Genomic DNA, 18,503 nt, shown 5'->3' on the forward strand with positions numbered 1-18,503 from the left:
GACAGAGGAGCAGGATGGATGGATGACAGAGGAGCAGGATGGATGAATGACAAGGGAGCAGGATGGATGGATGACAGAGGAGCAGGATGGATGGATGACAGAGGAGCAGGATGGATGAATGACAAGGGAGCAGGGTGGATAGTGAGGGGGAGCGGGATGGATAGTGAGGGGGATGCTGGTGACAGGGGGAGGCAGAGCACGCTAGCAGGATTTCCCTGCATCCACTGTGCCACCAATGACACTGGCAGCACGGTAGCACATGGGGGCAGCACGGGGATGGCGGGAACCGTTACCGGGCAATGTAATTCATGGATCCCTCCCTGCTCGCCTCAGGATCGGCGCGCAGGGAGGGATCAGTTAATCACATTGCCCGGTTCACCCGAGATTGGCCGGCCGGTGGTAACCGGCCAATCCGGGTGATAGGGCACCCTGCAGACCGGCAACTCACCCCCTCCATGCATGATGGTGATTGGCAGGGTCACGGACACCGCCAATCACCACTGAATTCAGGGTCAGCAGCATCACATGACCCGGAATTCAACTGGCCAGCCAATCATGGTGATCGGCGTCACGGGGGGTGGGGGGTCAAACTTCCCCCTCCATGTAAAGGGAAGATGGCCTGCTGTAGAAAACAGCAGCCATCCTCCTGCGATTGTTTAAAAGACCCGCTACGTCATTGGTCCCCAAGAGGTTAAAAGCTGGCCCATCTCTCACCTTAGTTCCCGTCATTTCAGACAACCATAGATGTCGTAGACGAGGGGGAACTCAAACTACACCCACCGGTAACTGTCATTGTGTGTGTGATATGGTCAGACCCACTCTGTTTAAATTTTGAAGGATGAACTTCATAGACTTCATAGACTCATCAAGCCAATGCACCAATACGCCATGTGCATGGGCTGCGCAATTCCATCCGCCCTTCATTACACATAAAGAAAGGCCTTACGCATACGCTATAAAAATTATAATTGGAGGGAAGAGCCTGGTGTTGACCCAGTAGTATCGAGTACTTTCAAGTACCCCGATACTCGAGCGAATAGTGAACTTGAACTCGAATGATGTTCGGTCATCTCTAGACCCTACCTGTTTTAAGAAAAGATCCATTGAAACAGAGACCCTTTTATTTTCACTTAGGATTGTTTCACTTGGCTTAGATATTCCAATAATCACAAGGTTCAGCCATTGTACTTAAGTCACCTCGATGAGGCTCCGGCTGGTGGTAAGTCATGCATTGCCAAGAGCTAAGTGTTCAGTGCAGTCTGCATAAGTTTGCATTAAGCTATAGTTGTTACATAAGAAGAACATATAAAGAGCACAGATCCGACTGCAGGTACCGAAGCTTCACAAGAGCAACCACTTCTGTCCATAACCAGACTGCACACATTGTAAGTATCATCTCCGATCACAGGTATGGTCACTATCAATGGCAGCTGGTGCATAGGCTGCAGCTATATGATGGGGGACATGGGGGTGAACCTTATCATTTTCTTCATTACCAAGAACTGAAGGGGATAATATGGGGGCTGCATGTAGAATAGTAATAATTTGTATTTATATAGTGCCAACAGATTCAACAGATACATGTAATTATCACGCCGTACATGAGGAGTGAGGACCCTGCTCACAAGAGCTTACAGTCTATGAGGAGAGGATGGAGACAAAAGCCAGAGGGGGAAAAGTGCTTCATTGTTACTATGGTCCCGCCATTTATATAAATAGGACGGTGCAGGTAAGGGGGGGGGGGGGGGGTGAATCAGTCACAAATGAAAGCCTGAATGCTGCAGGTCTAAGTGCTTGATGGGGGTGGAAAGAGACTGAACATGAGGAGTGAAAGATCAGAGTCTAACATAACCCCAAGGTAGGGCTGGGCGGTATACCGTGAAAATACCGATACCGTCCCTGGCTTCGGTTAACCGACCTCAAGTTCGCCAGGACGGTATCTGCGGTATTTTCACCCGCCCGCCCCAGGACACTGACAGGTTATACTCCCCTTCCGGCCGCTCTCACAGCATCTTCTATATACAGCATACAGTGCTGGGGGTCCCGGGCCGCGCTCCCTTGCCTTGAGACGTGATGCGGGGACCGGCGGTGAACCGAGCACTGACACCAACAGGTGCCGTGCTGAGGCTGGGGAGGGGGCTGCGCGCAGTTATAGGGAGAGGTCCCAGAGTACCGCTGCGGGGGTGCCAGATGCTGGAGATAGAGGGGTGTGGAGTAGGGCTGAGCCGGCACTGACCTGCTCCTTCCTATAACGGAACGAGCTCTCCGGTCTCTGGAGGAGGAGGGGGCCGCAGGGACAGCTGAGTTCCTGTGATTGGGGCAGTGGTGGCAATGCAGAGAGCGGAGGAGGAGATGTGCCTGTGAGGATCAGCGCGGCTGTGAGGTGGGGGAGGCCGGGACTCAGGAGTCTGCCGCTGCGGAGATCAGTGATAATGCGGTGGGAATCAATTCATCACACTGACAGGGAAGCAGGGTGTGTGAGGAGGACGCTGCAGCCCCCGACATTGCAGCCTGCTGATCTGTGTGACGGACAGATCAGGGCAGAAACCAGTGAGCTGCGGCGTTCTGTGTGGTGACCTGTGACCTCTGCCAGGCCGTGTGCCTCCTCCCTCCTCAGCAATTCCTGCAGCGTCCAGTATCCTTTGCCCATGCTGTAAGTCTTCTCTCTCCTCTGTCTAGCTACTACTCCCATCATACCCCAACAGCTGAAACAGTACATACCTACTGCCCCCAGCATACCCAACAGCTGATACAGTGCATAACTACTGCCCCCAGCATACCCAACAGCTGAAACAGTACATAACTACTGCCCCCAGCATACCCAACAGCTGAAACAGTACATAACTACTGCCCCCAGCATACCCCAACAGCTGAAACAGTGCATAACTACTGCCCCCAGCATACCCAACAGCTGAAACAGTGCATAACTACTGCCCCCAGCATACCCAACAGCTGAAACAGTGCATAACTACTGCCCCCAGCATACCCAACAGCTGAAACAGTGCATAACTACTGCCCCCAGCATACCCAACAGCTGAAACAGTGCATAACTACTGCCCCCAGCATACCCAACAGCTGAAACAGTGCATAACTACATCCCCCAGCATACCCAACAGCTGAAACAGTGCATAACTACTGCCCCCAGCATACCCAACAGCTGAAACAGTGCATAACTACTGCCCCCATCATACCCCAACAGCTGAAACAGTGCATAACTACTGCCCCCAGCATACCCAACAGCTGAAACAGTGCATAACTACTGCCCCCAGCATCCATCATAGCTGAAACGGTGCATAACTACTGCCCCCAGCATACCCAAGAGCTGAAACAGTGCATAACTACTGCCCCAGCATACCCAACAGCTGATACAGTGCATAACTACTGCCCCCAGCATACCCAACAGCTGATACAGTGCATAACTACTGCCCCCAGCATCCATCATAGCTGAAACGGTGCATAACTACTGCCCCCAGCATCCATCATAGCTGAAACGGTGCATAACTACTGCCCCCAGCATACCCAACAGCTGATACAGTGCATAACTACTGCCCTCAGCATCCATCATAGCTCAAACGGTGCATAACTACTGCCCCCAGCATACCCAACAGCTGATACAGTGCATAACTACTGCCCTCAGCATCCATCATAGCTCAAACGGTGCATAACTACTGCCCCCAGCATACCCAACAGCTGCATAACTGTGCCTGTTTTCTGGGTGCATTGCACCGCTCTGGAGAGGCAGAGGAAAGCCATATAGCTGGCCGCTATAATGAGGGACAACAGGTGTAAAGTTTTATTATACAGCACAAAGACAGTAAATCCAATATTTTTAACAATGCTATTTTATTTAAGAACAGCTATAAGATAGCCAACCCCTTTTAAGGCCACATTACCACATGCATGCAAACACATGTGCTTGAAACCTAGCCAATGGCATTCTCCAGCAGTTGCACAATGTTTCTGGGATTAGAATGCATTTGCATGCATGTGAGATTGTGGCCTAAAGTGGCTATCCAATCTTTAAAAAATAATATATCCTCAGGATAGGCCACAAGAATCGGTATGGTGGGGGTCAGCATGTCAGCTCACTTGCTGATCAGCTGTTTAAAAAGGCTGCAGGCCCTTCAAACAGCTGATTAGTGTGATCGCCCGCCAGTCTGTCCCTCAACTATACCTGTACTACTACACCCCTCATGTGTACCTGTACTATTACTACACCCCTCATGTGTACCTGTACTATTACTACACCCCTCATCTGTACCTGTACTATTACTACACCCCTCCTCTATACCTGTACTACTACTACTACACCCCTCATCTGTACCTGTACTACTACTACACCCCTCATCTGTACCTGTACTACTACTACACCCCTCCTCTATACCTGTACTACTACTACAACACCCCTCATCTGTACCTGTACTACTACTACTACACCCCTCCTCTATACCTTTACTACTACACCCCTCATCTGTACCTGTACTACTACTACACCCCTCATCTGTACCTGTACTACTACTACACCCCTCAGCTATACCTGTACTACTACTACACCCCTCCTATATACCTGTACTACTACACCCCTCATCTATACCTGTACTACTACTACACCCCTCCTATATACCTGTACTACTACACCCCTCAGCTATACCTGTACTACTACTACACCCCTCCTATATACCTGTACTACTACACTCCTCATCTATACCTGTACTACTACGCCCCTCCTCTATACCTGTACTACTACACCCCTCATCTATACCTGTACTACTACACCCCTCATCTATACCTGTACTACTACACCCCTCATCTGTACCTGTACTACTACTACACCCCTCCTCTATACCTTTACTACTACACCCCTCATCTGTACCTGTACTACTACTACACCCCTCATCTGTACCTGTACTACTACTACACCCCTCCTATATACCTGTACTACTACTACTACTACACCCCTCAGCTATACCTGTACTACTACTACACCCCTCCTATATACCTGTACTACTACACCCCTCATCTATACCTGTACTACTACTACACCCCTCCTCTATACCTGTACTACTACACCCCTCCTCTATACCTGTACTACTACACCCCTCATCTATACCTGTACTACTACACCCCTCATCTATACCTGTACTACTACACCCCTCATCTGTACCTGTACTACTACTACTACACCCCTCAGCTATACCTGTACTACTACTACACCTCTCATCTATACCTGTACTACTACACCCCTCATCTATACCTGTACTACCACTACACCCCTCAGCTATACCTGTACTACTACCACCACACCCCTCATCTATACCTGTACTACTACACCCCTCATCTATACCTGTACTACTACTACACCCCTCATCCTATACCTGTACTACTACTGCACCCCTCATCTGTACCTGTACTACTACTGCACCCCTCATCTATACCTGTACTACTACTACACCCCTCATCCTATACCTGTACTACTACTGCACCCCTCATCTGTACCTGTACTACTACTGCACCCCTCATCTATACCTGTACTGCTACTACACCCCTACTCTATACCTGTACTACTACTACACCCCTCATCTATAGCTGTACTACTACTACACCCCTCATCTATACCTGTACTACTACTAAACCCTCATCTATACCTGTACTACTAATACACCCCTCCTCTATAGCTGTACTACTACTACACCCCTCCTCTATAGCTGTACTACTACTACACCCCTCCTCTATAGCTGTACTACTACTACACCCCTCCTCTATAGCTGTACTACTACTACACCCCTCCTCTATAGCTGTACTACTACTACACCCCTCCTCTATACCTGTACTACCACTACTACACCCCTCCTCTATACCTGTACTATTACTACACCCCTCCTCTATACCTGTACTACCACTACTACACCCCTCCTCTATACCTGTACTACCACTACACCCTCATCTATAGCTGTACTACTACTACACCCCTCCTCTATACCTGTACTACTACTACTACACCCCTCCTCTATACCTGTACTACCACTACACCCTCATCTATAGCTGTACTACTACTACTACACCCCTGCTCTATAGCTGTACTACTACTACACCCCTGCTCTATAGCTGTACTACTACAACCCTTATTCACTATACCTCCACTACTATACCCTACCTAGATGGAAGCACAAAGATCTCCTATACTATAGGAGATACTATATACACTGGGAAGCAATATAGTTGTTGTCTCAAATGTTCTGTTTATTTAGCATAAAGGGGAAAAAAAATGAGATTTAAATGGAGAATCTATCCTAGTGTGAAGCTATCACATGGCCTACTTGCTATATAGCGCTGACAATTAGCAGGAGCTGGAGCTTTCTTTACATGGGATTGGACCCCTTGTGATCTGGTCACTTTATTGTACTGTCACTTTATTGCTCTTTTCACACCTGTGTCCAAGTTTTCGTTGAGAACAGTGCAGGATCCAGCCACACTTGACCTGCACCTGGTGAACCCCAATAACAGACAGGGGGGCTATTGGGTTCCATATTTTATTTCTGTAAGTGATAATGGAATGTGACATCAATGTGAACAGCCTCAGTGTGTGTGTGTGGTGTGTGTGTGTGTGTGTGTGTGTGTGTGTGTATATATATAATATATATATATATATATATATAGGAAGTTCTGTCTTATAGCAGTACCTGATCATAATAGACTTTAATGCAGTGCATACGCTACAATATGGGATATACCAACCTCGGACTTTCCGGTATAAAAACAGATGACACATCTGAGGGGGAATATTTTCCTCAGTAAGATCCAGAGGACTGCACCTACAGGGGTTTTCACCCTGCCTTCCTAGTCTGCACTGCTCCTACAGCTGTAGTGTGTACATGGCTGTATACCTGTAAATACACATCCTGTCATATGTACATACTATGTACACACTGCAGGACGTGTGTGTATACAGCCATGTACATACTACGGAATGTGTACATAAAGGTATACAGCTAGGTACACTTTACGGGACGTGTACATACAGATATACAGCTAGGTACACAATACGGGATGTGTATATACAGGTATGCTGTATATACAGGTATGGCTGTATACCTGGTTATACACGTCCAGGTCTCTTCTGAGACCCCCTAATAATGACAAATAATAATGACTATAGAGTAAATGGCCCTGCCTTGCGTTGCTGCTCAGTGAGTTCCTTTTTTTTAAAAAAAAAATTATTGAAACAAAATTGTCAGTTTGACATGGCCAAATGGGCGTGGCTTGCAAAAGGGGTGTGGCTTGCAAACAGGTCGTGTCATAATTATCGTTCAATTATCATTACCGCGGCTACATCTACGATAAACCGCGATATTAATTTAGGCCAATATCGCCCAGCCCTACCCCAAGGCAGCGGGTTTGCTGTGTAGGGGTTATGGTTGCACCACAGATAGAGATGGAAATGTCAGGTAGTGGGCGGTTAGCAGAGGAAAGAAATACAAGAAGTTTAGTTTTAGCAAGATTAAGTTTAAAGAGGATGTACCATCAGGTACATCCTCTTTAATATGAGGATAGAACGGTGCCGTCACAGGGAAGCCGGTACCGCAGTCCGTTTTTTGAACTGCGGCCCAGTTCCCGTGTACGGCACCGTTCTATCCACGGGTACCGGGCTGGGGCTCAGGCACTGGAGGTGGGCCGGCCCGCCCCCAGTGAGAGGGAATTCCCTCCCCTCTATGACGCGGCTCCATTAGAATTATTGGAGCCGCATCATGGAGGGGTGCGGGTTTTCTCCCACTGGGGGCGGGCCGGCCCACCTCCAGTGCTTCAGCCCCGGTCAGGTACCTGTGGACAACGGTTCAAAAAACGGACCACGGCATCAGCTTCCCCATGACTGCGCCGTTGTATTATATTATGTATGTATGTATGTATGTATGTATTGTATTATATATATTATATTTTTCTTGGCTAAAGCTCCCATACTTGATCTTAACTATGACAATTACTTTTCTCTATTGCAATGACTATTTGGGTAACATACACTATGAGATTTCTCCAAAGGATCAACCATCTCTTTGGGAAGAGCATCATCTAATTTACAGATTTTTAGCTACAACACATAGAGAGCATCAGGGGCACAGCTAAGGGCTTGAGGGTCATTGTGGCTCTAAGCTGCACTGCAGGGTCTTAGAAGATAAGGGGCACAAGCTCCCAGACCCATATATTACATAAATACATATCAAACTTATCCCTTCTATTCAGTGCACTGATCAGCTCCTAGTCCCAATGTGCACACACTAAATGTCTCCATAGGGGTCCATTGTCAAAAGGGGCAAAAAGAGCCTCTCTCTGTAAGGCTTCTATTTGTCATTCCACCATACAGTATCATCTGGGTCATTCATTTTCTCTTGTCTTCTCCACTTGGCCCAGACCACCATGATTACTTTTCTTGTTTTTGCACACATTTCTCATCCTGCTACAGCCCACAACGCTCCTTTTAGTGCCACGTACAATAAAGGAGGGATATTTTGCTATTCCCGTGTTTTGAGACTCGTGACTGAGGCTCCACGGACCCTTTTTTGCATATTTAAATTTATAGTGGGCAATGTATCAGCGGAGACTCTTGAGTGAGTACTCCATTGGATTTTTTGTCGCTGATCTCCTTGAGATCAGTGATTGCTGTGTTTTGTTGGTCTGTTTTTCATTGCCCCCGATAGCCAGAATCCTGCTCTACACTGATGAGGGGCAAATACCCCGAAACAGCTGTCTGTGGGCAGATGCCTAGCCTTGGCAACCCTTGTCATGTGACGATACTCGCCGCAGAGTTAGAATTTGACACAAAAGGGGCCACCGTTTCCCTATTTATGTTCCAGTACTCGCAACCGAGTGGGGCTTAAAGGGCTGCGTATCAGGGTGGTTTGGTGATCTCCCCACTGGGAGGCACCCCCTTGGCAACAGGCTTCCCTCCCCTGGAAGGATATCTAGCTATTCCTGTGATTTGAGACTTGTAACTGAGGCTCCACGGAACCTTTTTTGCGTACAATAAAGGAGGATTCCAGGGAAATGTAAGAATCCCGGTGAAGCAGGCAAAATAACTCCTTCCCAGATTAAACACAATGTGACAGGCCAGAGTATACCCAATGTCTGGACTTTATTTTGGGTTAAAGTGGCCTGGGCTAGATTATATCCTGGTTATATTTACCTGAAAGTATAAATTAGCCTAGGCCAATTCATACCCCTTAGGCCATAATATCCCCCCATGAAATTAGTAGCCACAGAGTGATAGACACAAGAATACTTAATTTTTCAAAATTTTATTGGGGATTCAGCTTTGTCTGATTAGTTAAAGAGTACCTCCTGATTTGTCAGAGTGACCATGACTGATCAGGAGAACGAGACGGGAGAAGTGAGCTCACTGAACTGTCTCTCCTGGCTTTGTGTAATGTGACTTGGTGTCACGGCCGCGGCGGCTTCCCGCGTTCCGGGTTGCCGCCGCGACCGCCTCCTGTCCCGTGCAGCCGCCGGGGTCCTTGTGTAGGGACCCGGCGCTGCTGCTGCTTCGGCCCCTGGGGCGCCTCACCTCTCCTCCGTGCATGTCGCGGTCTGTGCCGGCCGGCGCGCGCGTCCCCGCCTCCTCGGGCGCGCGCGCGCCGGCTGTCTCAGATTTAAAGGGGCAGTGCGCTCCTAATTGGTTAGTGTCACCAATCACTCCCCTATAAATCCCAGCATGCCCTGTCCTTAGTGTTGGAGCCTCTACATGCTTCCCATAGCGTTGGCCCAGCCCCCTGTTGTTCCTGAGTCCTATCCGTTACCTGGTCCCAAGTCCCTGTTCCTGAGTCCTATCCGTTACCCGGTCCCTAGTCCCTGTTCCTGGTTCCTGTTTCCCTGTCACTCCATCTGTTCCTGCGTTCAGCCTGTCACTTGCGCTCTCACCTGCAGACCATTGCCAGTGCCATCTCCTGCCTACTGCTCCTGCCACGCCTCGCCTGCCGACACCAGCAACCAAGCCAGGGGTAGCGACCTGGGGGTCGCCTGCCGCAGCAAGTCCATCCCGCCTTGCGGCGGGCTCTGGTGAAAACCAGCGGCCCCTTAGACTCCGCTCCCTGGTGAGGTTTGTGCCATCGCTGGTGCCGGTCCAGTGGATCCACTACTCCGGGCGTTACAGTAGGCTCCAACCATGGATCCCGGCGAGGTGCCTGATCTCCGTGACGTCGCCAGAGTGGTCGCGCAACAGGCTCAACAAATCCAGAAACAGTCACAGCAGATCCAGCAACTCACTGCCGCCTTACAGCAGCAGACTACTGCCCAGCGCACACCATCTCCTGACGCTGCTTTTTCACTCCGACTGGCCCTCCCAAGCAAGTACTCTGGGGACTCTAAGTTGTGCAGAGGATTCCTGACTCAGTGCACCATGCACATTGAACTTTTGAGTAGTCAGTTTTCCACCGAGCGCTCTAAAGTGGCTTTCATCATCAGCCTATTAGAAGGTAGAGCCCTGGCCTGGGCCACGCCACTGTGGGACCGGGATGATCCTGTTGCTGCCAATCTCCGGGCCTTCCTATTCGAGTTTCGCTCCGTCTTTGAGGAACCTGCCCGTGCTTCTTCAGCCGAGACTGCTCTCCTCAACCTCTCTCAAGGCAGCTCCTCTGTTGGTGACTACGCCATCCAGTTCCGCACCCTGGCAGCTGAATTGGACTGGAACGAGGCCGCCCTATTGGCCACCTTCAAGAAGGGCCTGTCTAGTCGAGTGAGAGACGTGCTCGCTGCCCGAGACCTGCCTACCTCCCTGAACGAACTCATTCTACTGGCCACCCGAGTTGATACTCGTTTTTCGGAGAGGGAGGAGGAGGTTCGGCATGAACATTTACTAACCCATTCCCGTCGCCATCCCCAGCTGGCGCCGGTTTTCCAGAATCCTGACCTTTCGATGTCCCAACCCTCTCCTGAGATTCCTATGCAGGTGGAACGGGCTCACCTGACGCCTGATGAAAGAATCCGGCGCCTGGAGCAGAACCTCTGTCTCTATTGCGGTGGTTCCGATCACTTCCGGCTGGGATGTCCCCTACGTCCCCAAACATCCGGAGGATGCTCGCACCTAGGTCCGGTGGGACAGGTGTCCCTAGGTGCGAATGCCACCATTCCAAGTCTGTCTATGCCAGTTTCCATCCGGACTCCCTCAGGACAGAATCATCAGACTACTGCCTTCCTCGATTCTGGCTCAGCAGGCAGTTTTATTGCGGCAACATTGGTCCAAAGATGGCGGCTACCCGTGACCCGACTAGCCAGGCCCCTGACTATCTCCTCGGTCACGGGCGAAATTCTTACCGACCGTGTGTACTACCAGACCGCATCTTTAGTCCTCCAGGTGGGTCCTTTACATCAAGAAGAGATATCCTTCTACGTCCTGCCCCATTCTTCCCCCGCGGTCCTCCTGGGACTCCCGTGGCTACAAGAACATGCCCCTCAGCTGGACTGGAGAACCGGGGAGATTCTCAGTTGGGGTCAGGACTGTTCCCACCAGTGTCTCAAGTCACCTCAGACCAAGTGTATTATGTCATTTCCTGTCCCGGCCAAGCCTCTATCCGGCCTACCGGCAGAAGACCAAGACTCGGCGGATGCCTTCTCTGCCGAGGTGTACCCTCTCCCCGTACCCAAGACTAAGGTCGTGTCCTCTCACCACCGGAAGAACTTACAGAAGGTCCTCGTCCACAGACCCACAGTCCCTTGCCACGTTATACCGCCTGATCGCCTAGTACCAGTCGTCACCTCCACTCTTCAGAGAGTACCCCCCGGAAAGACTCATGTTCACCCTGCGCTTCGAAGAGGTATTTTGAAGTGGGGACATTCCTCGTTGGAGGCCGGGCACCCTGGAGTCCTTAAGACCGGCCAACGGATCTCTCGCCACTACTGGTGGCCCAGCCTATCCCAAGATGTCAAAGACTTTGTGGCTTCCTGTGCCATTTGCAGGCAAGAAAGAGGGGGAGGCCAAAGGGGGGGGGTACTGTCACGGCCGCGGCGGCTTCCCGCGTTCCGGGTTGCCGCCGCGACCGCCTCCTGTCCCGTGCAGCCGCCGGGGTCCTTGTGTAGGGACCCGGCGCTGCTGCTGCTTCGGCCCCTGGGGCGCCTCACCTCTCCTCCGTGCATGTCGCGGTCTGTGCCGGCCGGCGCGCGCGTCCCCGCCTCCTAGGGCGCGCGCGCGCCGGCTGTCTCAGATTTAAAGGGGCAGTGCGCTCCTAATTGGTTAGTGTCACCAATCACTCCCCTATAAATCCCAGCATGCCCTGTCCTTAGTGTTGGAGCCTCTACATGCTTCCCATAGCGTTGGCCCAGCCCCCTGTTGTTCCTGAGTCCTATCCGTTACCTGGTCCCAAGTCCCTGTTCCTGAGTCCTATCCGTTACCCGGTCCCTAGTCCCTGTTCCTGGTTCCTGTTTCCCTGTCACTCCATCTGTTCCTGCGTTCAGCCTGTCACTTGCGCTCTCACCTGCAGACCATTGCCAGTGCCATCTCCTGCCTACTGCTCCTGCCACGCCTCGCCTGCCGACACCAGCAACCAAGCCAGGGGTAGCGACCTGGGGGTCGCCTGCCGCAGCAAGTCCATCCCGCCTTGCGGCGGGCTCTGGTGAAAACCAGCGGCCCCTTAGACTCCGCTCCCTGGTGAGGTTTGTGCCATCGCTGGTGCCGGTCCAGTGGATCCACTACTCCGGGCGTTACACTTGGATGGCCGCATAATGAAACTTTATGCGGCTGACTAAGTCTGTACAGTCAGGAAGTGACACAGAGCCAGAAGTGGGCACGCCAGAGCATGGACTTATTCCGGTTTGTTTTCCTGATTGGTCGAAGTAAACACTCAGACCCTAACCAATCAAAACTTTTCACACGTCACTCATGGCACTCAAACCCATAGGGGCATATGTATCAACATGTTTGCACTTTTTGCACACAGTGGGAGATTTATTAAGACTGGTCTACTGGTACACCAGTCATAAATTAAAAAATTAAAAAAGCCCTGCCCCAATTTTCCTGTCTCTTTACTAAGAGGTGCAAGAAGGAGGATAAGAGGGGTAGTACTATCATGATGAAAGGGCAGGAGGATGAAGGGGGTAGTAGTATGATGATGGAGGGGTAGGAGGATGATGAAGGGGTAGTAATATGATGATGGAGGGGCAAGAGGATGAAGGGGGTAGTAGGATGATGCAGCTGCATCGTATGGGTACAAACTTCCAGTATATAAGGTCAGTCAGTAAAGTGCTATCTCTGAGTCTCAGCCTACTCTGAGTGGGGTGTGTAATATACTGGGGACCTGCAACTGGGGTGTGTAGTATCCTGGGGACCTGTAACTGGGGACCTAATAATGGGGTGTGTACTGTACTGGGGACCTAATACTGGGGTATGTAATATACTGGGGACCTGTAACTGGGGTGTGTAATATACTGGGGACCTAATACTGGGCTGTGTACTGTACTGGGGACCTAATCCTGGGGTGTGTAATGCTCCTTTTGTGTTGTTCTGACTGTAAATTCTAACTGGAAAATTTTGAACCCACACCCGTGATAGGCCACACCCCACCAAGACCACACCCAAAATAAGCCACACCCCTTTTAATGCTAAAGTGTCCTTAGAAAAATTTTTCAAATGTTGGCAACTATGCTTGACAGTAGCCTCACCAACTCAGGACACTAGCCCGACATGGCTAGGGAGATAAGACTCGTACTGAATCCCAGGCCTGGATGTAAGTTTTAGCAGCAGCTTTGACTCTGTGTCTCTGTCCCTCCCCACCACTACTGACAAAAGACCTCCCAGGGCCCTGGCCTAAGCCAGGTCTGGCTGGAAATTGCAGCAACAACTCTCTCTCTCGTGTTCTCCTCACTGCAGCCAACAAGAAAAACTAACCAGGAACTAACCACCCTTTTATAGGGGAAACTAAGGCTAACCCTGATTGGTGGAGAAATGAGAGGAAAAAAGTGTAAGAAAGACTGTGGTTGGCTCTTTGGTGTGTGAGGCACCTGCACCTGTAATTGGTCAAAACATTACATAACCCAGAACACACACAAGTTAACCCTTTTCCGTCAGCTGTGCATAGAGAATACAGGACTTCACATAGGCTCTAGTGACACCTAGTGGTGGAAAAGTGGTAGTGTAACTTTGGTTTCCAACATGAAGATACATATAAATATACCTGACAGAGGTAGGTTACCCAGGTGGTATAAACTTAGTGGACCAGCCGTACCAGGACCCGTTCAATTTTGGCTTCAACAGAGCACATTATGATACTGAAAATATTATGATTCTGAAAATATGGCCATATTTTAATTTTTTTATTTTTTTTTTTTATTTTAGTTATTTATTTTATATTATGTGGGTGAAGATAAAGGTCTGGCATGTTTGAAGTTCACTGCCTGACACTGCCTGAGAGATAAGCTGTCACCAGAGCAGTTTGACTGCGGTTTACCCATCCCCATAGAGAACACAGTAATGTGAGGCTGTGCCCAATGTTCATGTGCTTGATGAGGATGGGAGATAACTGTTGCCTAAACGTTTGGCTGACAGTTATTGAAGGTGTCTGCCCCTTAACTGTGCTCTATTCAATCAGTAATGGCTCCTCTCCCACACTATCATATGCCATTTATAGTAAAGGTGTCTTCTATAAAACAAAGGGACGGTTGAGCCCCCTCAAGACCCATGTCCCAGATTTGGCTGCCTCCTCTGCGCCACCTATAGCTGCCTCCATCTATGGCTTTTTATCAAATAAAAATAATCTTGATTAAACTAAGAGGCTTTTAGGGTCTTCTTAGACGGCCCGATCATAAACTGTAAATGAGTGCTGATCTGCTAGACTCTTGAGCCTAGAGCTATTACACAGGCAGACTATTGGGCAGCAAGGGCTGCACGGACATCCTTAGCGATGTCCGTGCAGCCCTTGCCTTTACTGTAAAATAATAAAGTATTAACTCGTCTAACCACGTTCCCAAGTGTCCTTGGAGGCTTTCTCTGGTATCTGCAGCTCTGCCTTCTGTTCCAGTCTCTGCAACGACAGGCTGCGGCACTCAGCCGACCATTGGCCGAGACAGGCCGTGGCCAGTGATTGGCTGAGTGGCCGCGGCCTGTCAGTGCAAATACTGTAACAGAAGGCAGAGCTGCAGACAGCGGAGAAGGTCTCCAAGGACCATGGTGAGGTGAGTTAATATGTTATTATTCTATACTACAATCATCAACTGTCGGCCACGCATCTATATTACACATAGCTATTACACGTAGTGATGTGCACCCTTTGTCTGATAATTTTAGGTCTGGACTCTGGACCTAAAGAAACTACTGTATCTCTATAAGCGATAATCAGCCAGATTGACCTGATTCTGACATTTATCGCTCTGTGTAATAGGGTCCTTATTCTTCAAGAATCAGCAGCACAACTGACTATCTGGTTTTCTTGTAAGATGACTTCTGTGGCCGTTTGCTTTTCTAGAAAATGTTGACTTTTTGTCTCTTTCAGAACCAGAATCATGACTGGAAAAATTGTCCCAAAGAAACTGGCCAAAGGGGTGGATATCTGTGCTACCGACAAATATTTTTACATCATCAGATCCGATCTTAATTGTTACATGAAATCAACCAGCTTCCACAGTGGTGAAGATCTCTCAATCTTCAAGTTGCATCCAGCCTGTAGAGATGGAGATCATTACCTGGGTCATAAAGCTGACCTCTTCTACATAATTAAGGGGAATAGTTATCGCCGTGTGTCAAACATGAACACAGATGGTGATGCCGTGGTGTACACCTTACATCCCAAATGCCAGGGAGGAGACCACTACTTGTCAGCTTATGATAACTTTTATATCATCTATCAGAGCCGCGGTGTTTACCGTAAAACCAAGAATATGCACGAGGACACAGACAGTGTAGAATATCCTCTACACGCCAAATGTAAGGATGGACTTTACTATTTTGGCACCACTTTGTACTATTATTTTTTGAAGCCTCAAGATGAGTGGGGATTCCAATACCTAAGAAGCACTGACTTCAGTAAAAATGAGAATTCTGAGAGCTTCTCCTTCCATCCCAGTGTCATCAGCTTTCTACCAGGAGGTTTAAGCATTACCAAGGGTCCAGCTTTTGGTAACTGGGTATGTATCAAGACCATCAGTAATGATTCTGATTCTCCTGTTCAGTGGGAGAAGAAGATCACTAAGACGATTGGATATGAAAAGGAGAAGATGTCTAGTTTAGAGCATAACTGGAATGTGTCAGCTACCGTCTCAGTAGAAAGTGGTGCTCTGACGGCCGCAATTGCCAAGACTCAGTTCTCTATGACAGCTGAATATGGTGGATCCAGTGTCAACACAGACAGAGAAAGCTGGAACGAAGCTACCCAAGTTGAGGAGACTGTCACCATTACTCTGCAGCCTAAGCATAAGATATATATCTGGACCTACCAGCTTGGCCTGGGTAAAGAGCCTGTGCTGCACTGCCGAGATATGAGAATCTTAAATACATCAACCCCCCCAACTGATAACCCATTACCCCCTGCTGCAAAATAGTTATCAAACAGGCAATGGCGGTCTAATGGAGCTATTGCATAGTGGCCAAATTGTCATGATTACAACCTAAGCTAAGCAAATAATCATTATACTATATAGCAAACACTACAATGTTGAAGGAGATTATCTTATTCACACCTCCATAATAGGGTTCTGGATGAGAGCAGGGCCGATAATTCATCATCGCATGCCCAATGGGGCAAGGGGCAGTAATGTGATGGCTTAAAGGATGAGATGGTGAGATGATTAATTATAAAGCATGGGACCCACATCACCACCTGATCCCTCACCATGCTTTATAGTTCACCTTTCTTCATTAAATGCAGTAAACCTCCAGCTCGCCCTCTGTAATTGTAGAGACCACCTAATACAGTGAACTACCCCCAAAGAGCATCTTCATTAGTGATAGTGACCTCCTAATAGCACTACTCGCAACCCTTTCCTATGCAAACACCCCCAGTCAGTCACCAAACCACCCCCCTGAGGACAGAAGAATGGTGGCAGAGAGATCCCTAACAGGAGTGTAACTACAGTGAGCACCCACAGACACTCCATACCCACTCCAGCATGGGAGGCTGTGGAAGGTTAGGACCTAAAGCCCCTATGCCTTGGGCCGACAGTGAGGAGCAAACAAGCGCTATCAGCTGCCTGGGTGATCGCTGGATTGTCTGGGCAGCCTATAGTGGATAGTGGCGGTCTGCTGCCGCTGCTCCGATTCCACGGAGCGATGGCAGCAGATCGCTGCTATCACAGTCGTTTGTTTTTCAACATGTTTTAAAGACAAACGACTGGAACGATCAGCCAACATGAACAATGTCAACTGATGTCTTCTGCGTGACCTTTGGGGCTTATTACGGTGTACGTACTTGAGCCCAGGGAAGGATAGGTATTCTGATGGGCCAGTGGGATCTTACATATCAGAAACTACATTTAGGTGGTTTTCTCCATTTAATTCCTCCTTTTCCAGGATCATAAAAACATGGCTGACGAGAAAAGGGCTAAGCTGTAAGCTGTTTTTATATAAGGCAGCAATGTTTTTAAGAACCTGGACAAGCCCTTTAAGTCTGAGGACCCTTATAATAATCTCCTTCTAGATTCCTTCATATTATAGCATAATAGTTTAAATAGACTTAAGGTCCCCATACACCTTAGATTATAGCCGGCCGTACCCTCTGCCACTCAGAGATGAATGGGGCCACTCTGAGCGTTCTTGTTTATGGAGAGGACGGGCGGTAGATGAGAGCGATAACTAATGGCCAAACAGTTAGTGAAGGTGTATAGCCAGATTTACAGCTAAAGCTACAATATACACAAATCCCATATTGTTCCTGTTAGATGCTACACATCATATTTTGATAGGTAACCATGGCAACTTCTTTGGGGCCTAGTAAAATGGAGGCCTAGCTTAGGTTACCCTTCATCTCCTACTCCATGGCCAGAGGACAGGACTCTCCCGTCTCCATATTGTTAGTTAAAATAGCGAGAGGGGACGAAGCCCAACAGTCCCAATGCATCTCTACACCAAGGGAAAGGAAAGAAGATGGCCGACCCCAGGAGGAGGACCATTTCTGTCCATCCTCCTTTCTGTATGCATCCTCCTTATACAATATGTATTGCATTTAAGATTAACAAGCTGAAAAAATAATCATTTACCACACGCAATGTTTGAATTGTGATCTATAATAGCAGCTTTTCTATGAATCATGTCACCATAATGGTAAATAAATCAGTATATAATGAACCTGCAGTCGTGTTACTTTCTTATATTCAGCGACATCAACAACACTGAGAACATGAGATTATGAACATATTTCTAAAAGTGACCAAAACTTGGAGTACATCTATAGAGGGTGCAGATGTAGTGTCCATAGCCAGAAACTCAGAGCCATTTTAATACACTGGTGGGCCCAGTGCAAAGACCTCAAGAGTGGCCCCACTCCTCATAAAGTTTACATGATGTAGCCCCTCTGCTCTGCATATATGATATACACCCA

General features: G+C 48.8%; 1 protein-coding gene across 1 annotated transcript; it reads left to right on the forward strand.

The window, feature by feature from the left end:
* Positions 1-1,319: 1,319 nt before the first annotated feature.
* Positions 1,320-18,250, forward strand: LOC138801972 (uncharacterized). The gene is made up of 2 exons (XM_069985067.1): positions 1,320-1,385; positions 15,465-18,250. The coding sequence occupies exon 2, from the start codon at positions 15,475-15,477 to the stop codon at positions 16,507-16,509; it is 1,035 nt and encodes a 344-aa protein (XP_069841168.1). The 5' UTR covers positions 1,320-1,385; positions 15,465-15,474; the 3' UTR covers positions 16,510-18,250.
* The last annotated feature ends 253 nt before the right edge of the window (positions 18,251-18,503 follow it).

This window comes from Dendropsophus ebraccatus, chromosome 9, assembly GCF_027789765.1.
Source record: "Dendropsophus ebraccatus isolate aDenEbr1 chromosome 9, aDenEbr1.pat, whole genome shotgun sequence".
Taxonomy (NCBI): Eukaryota; Metazoa; Chordata; class Amphibia; order Anura; family Hylidae; genus Dendropsophus; species Dendropsophus ebraccatus.

Bases quoted from the DNA above. Each gene is read 5' to 3' on its own strand.
- LOC138801972 (XM_069985067.1), top strand. From the start codon at position 15,475: ATGACTGGAAAAATTGTCCCAAAGAAACTGGCCAAAGGGGTGGATATC.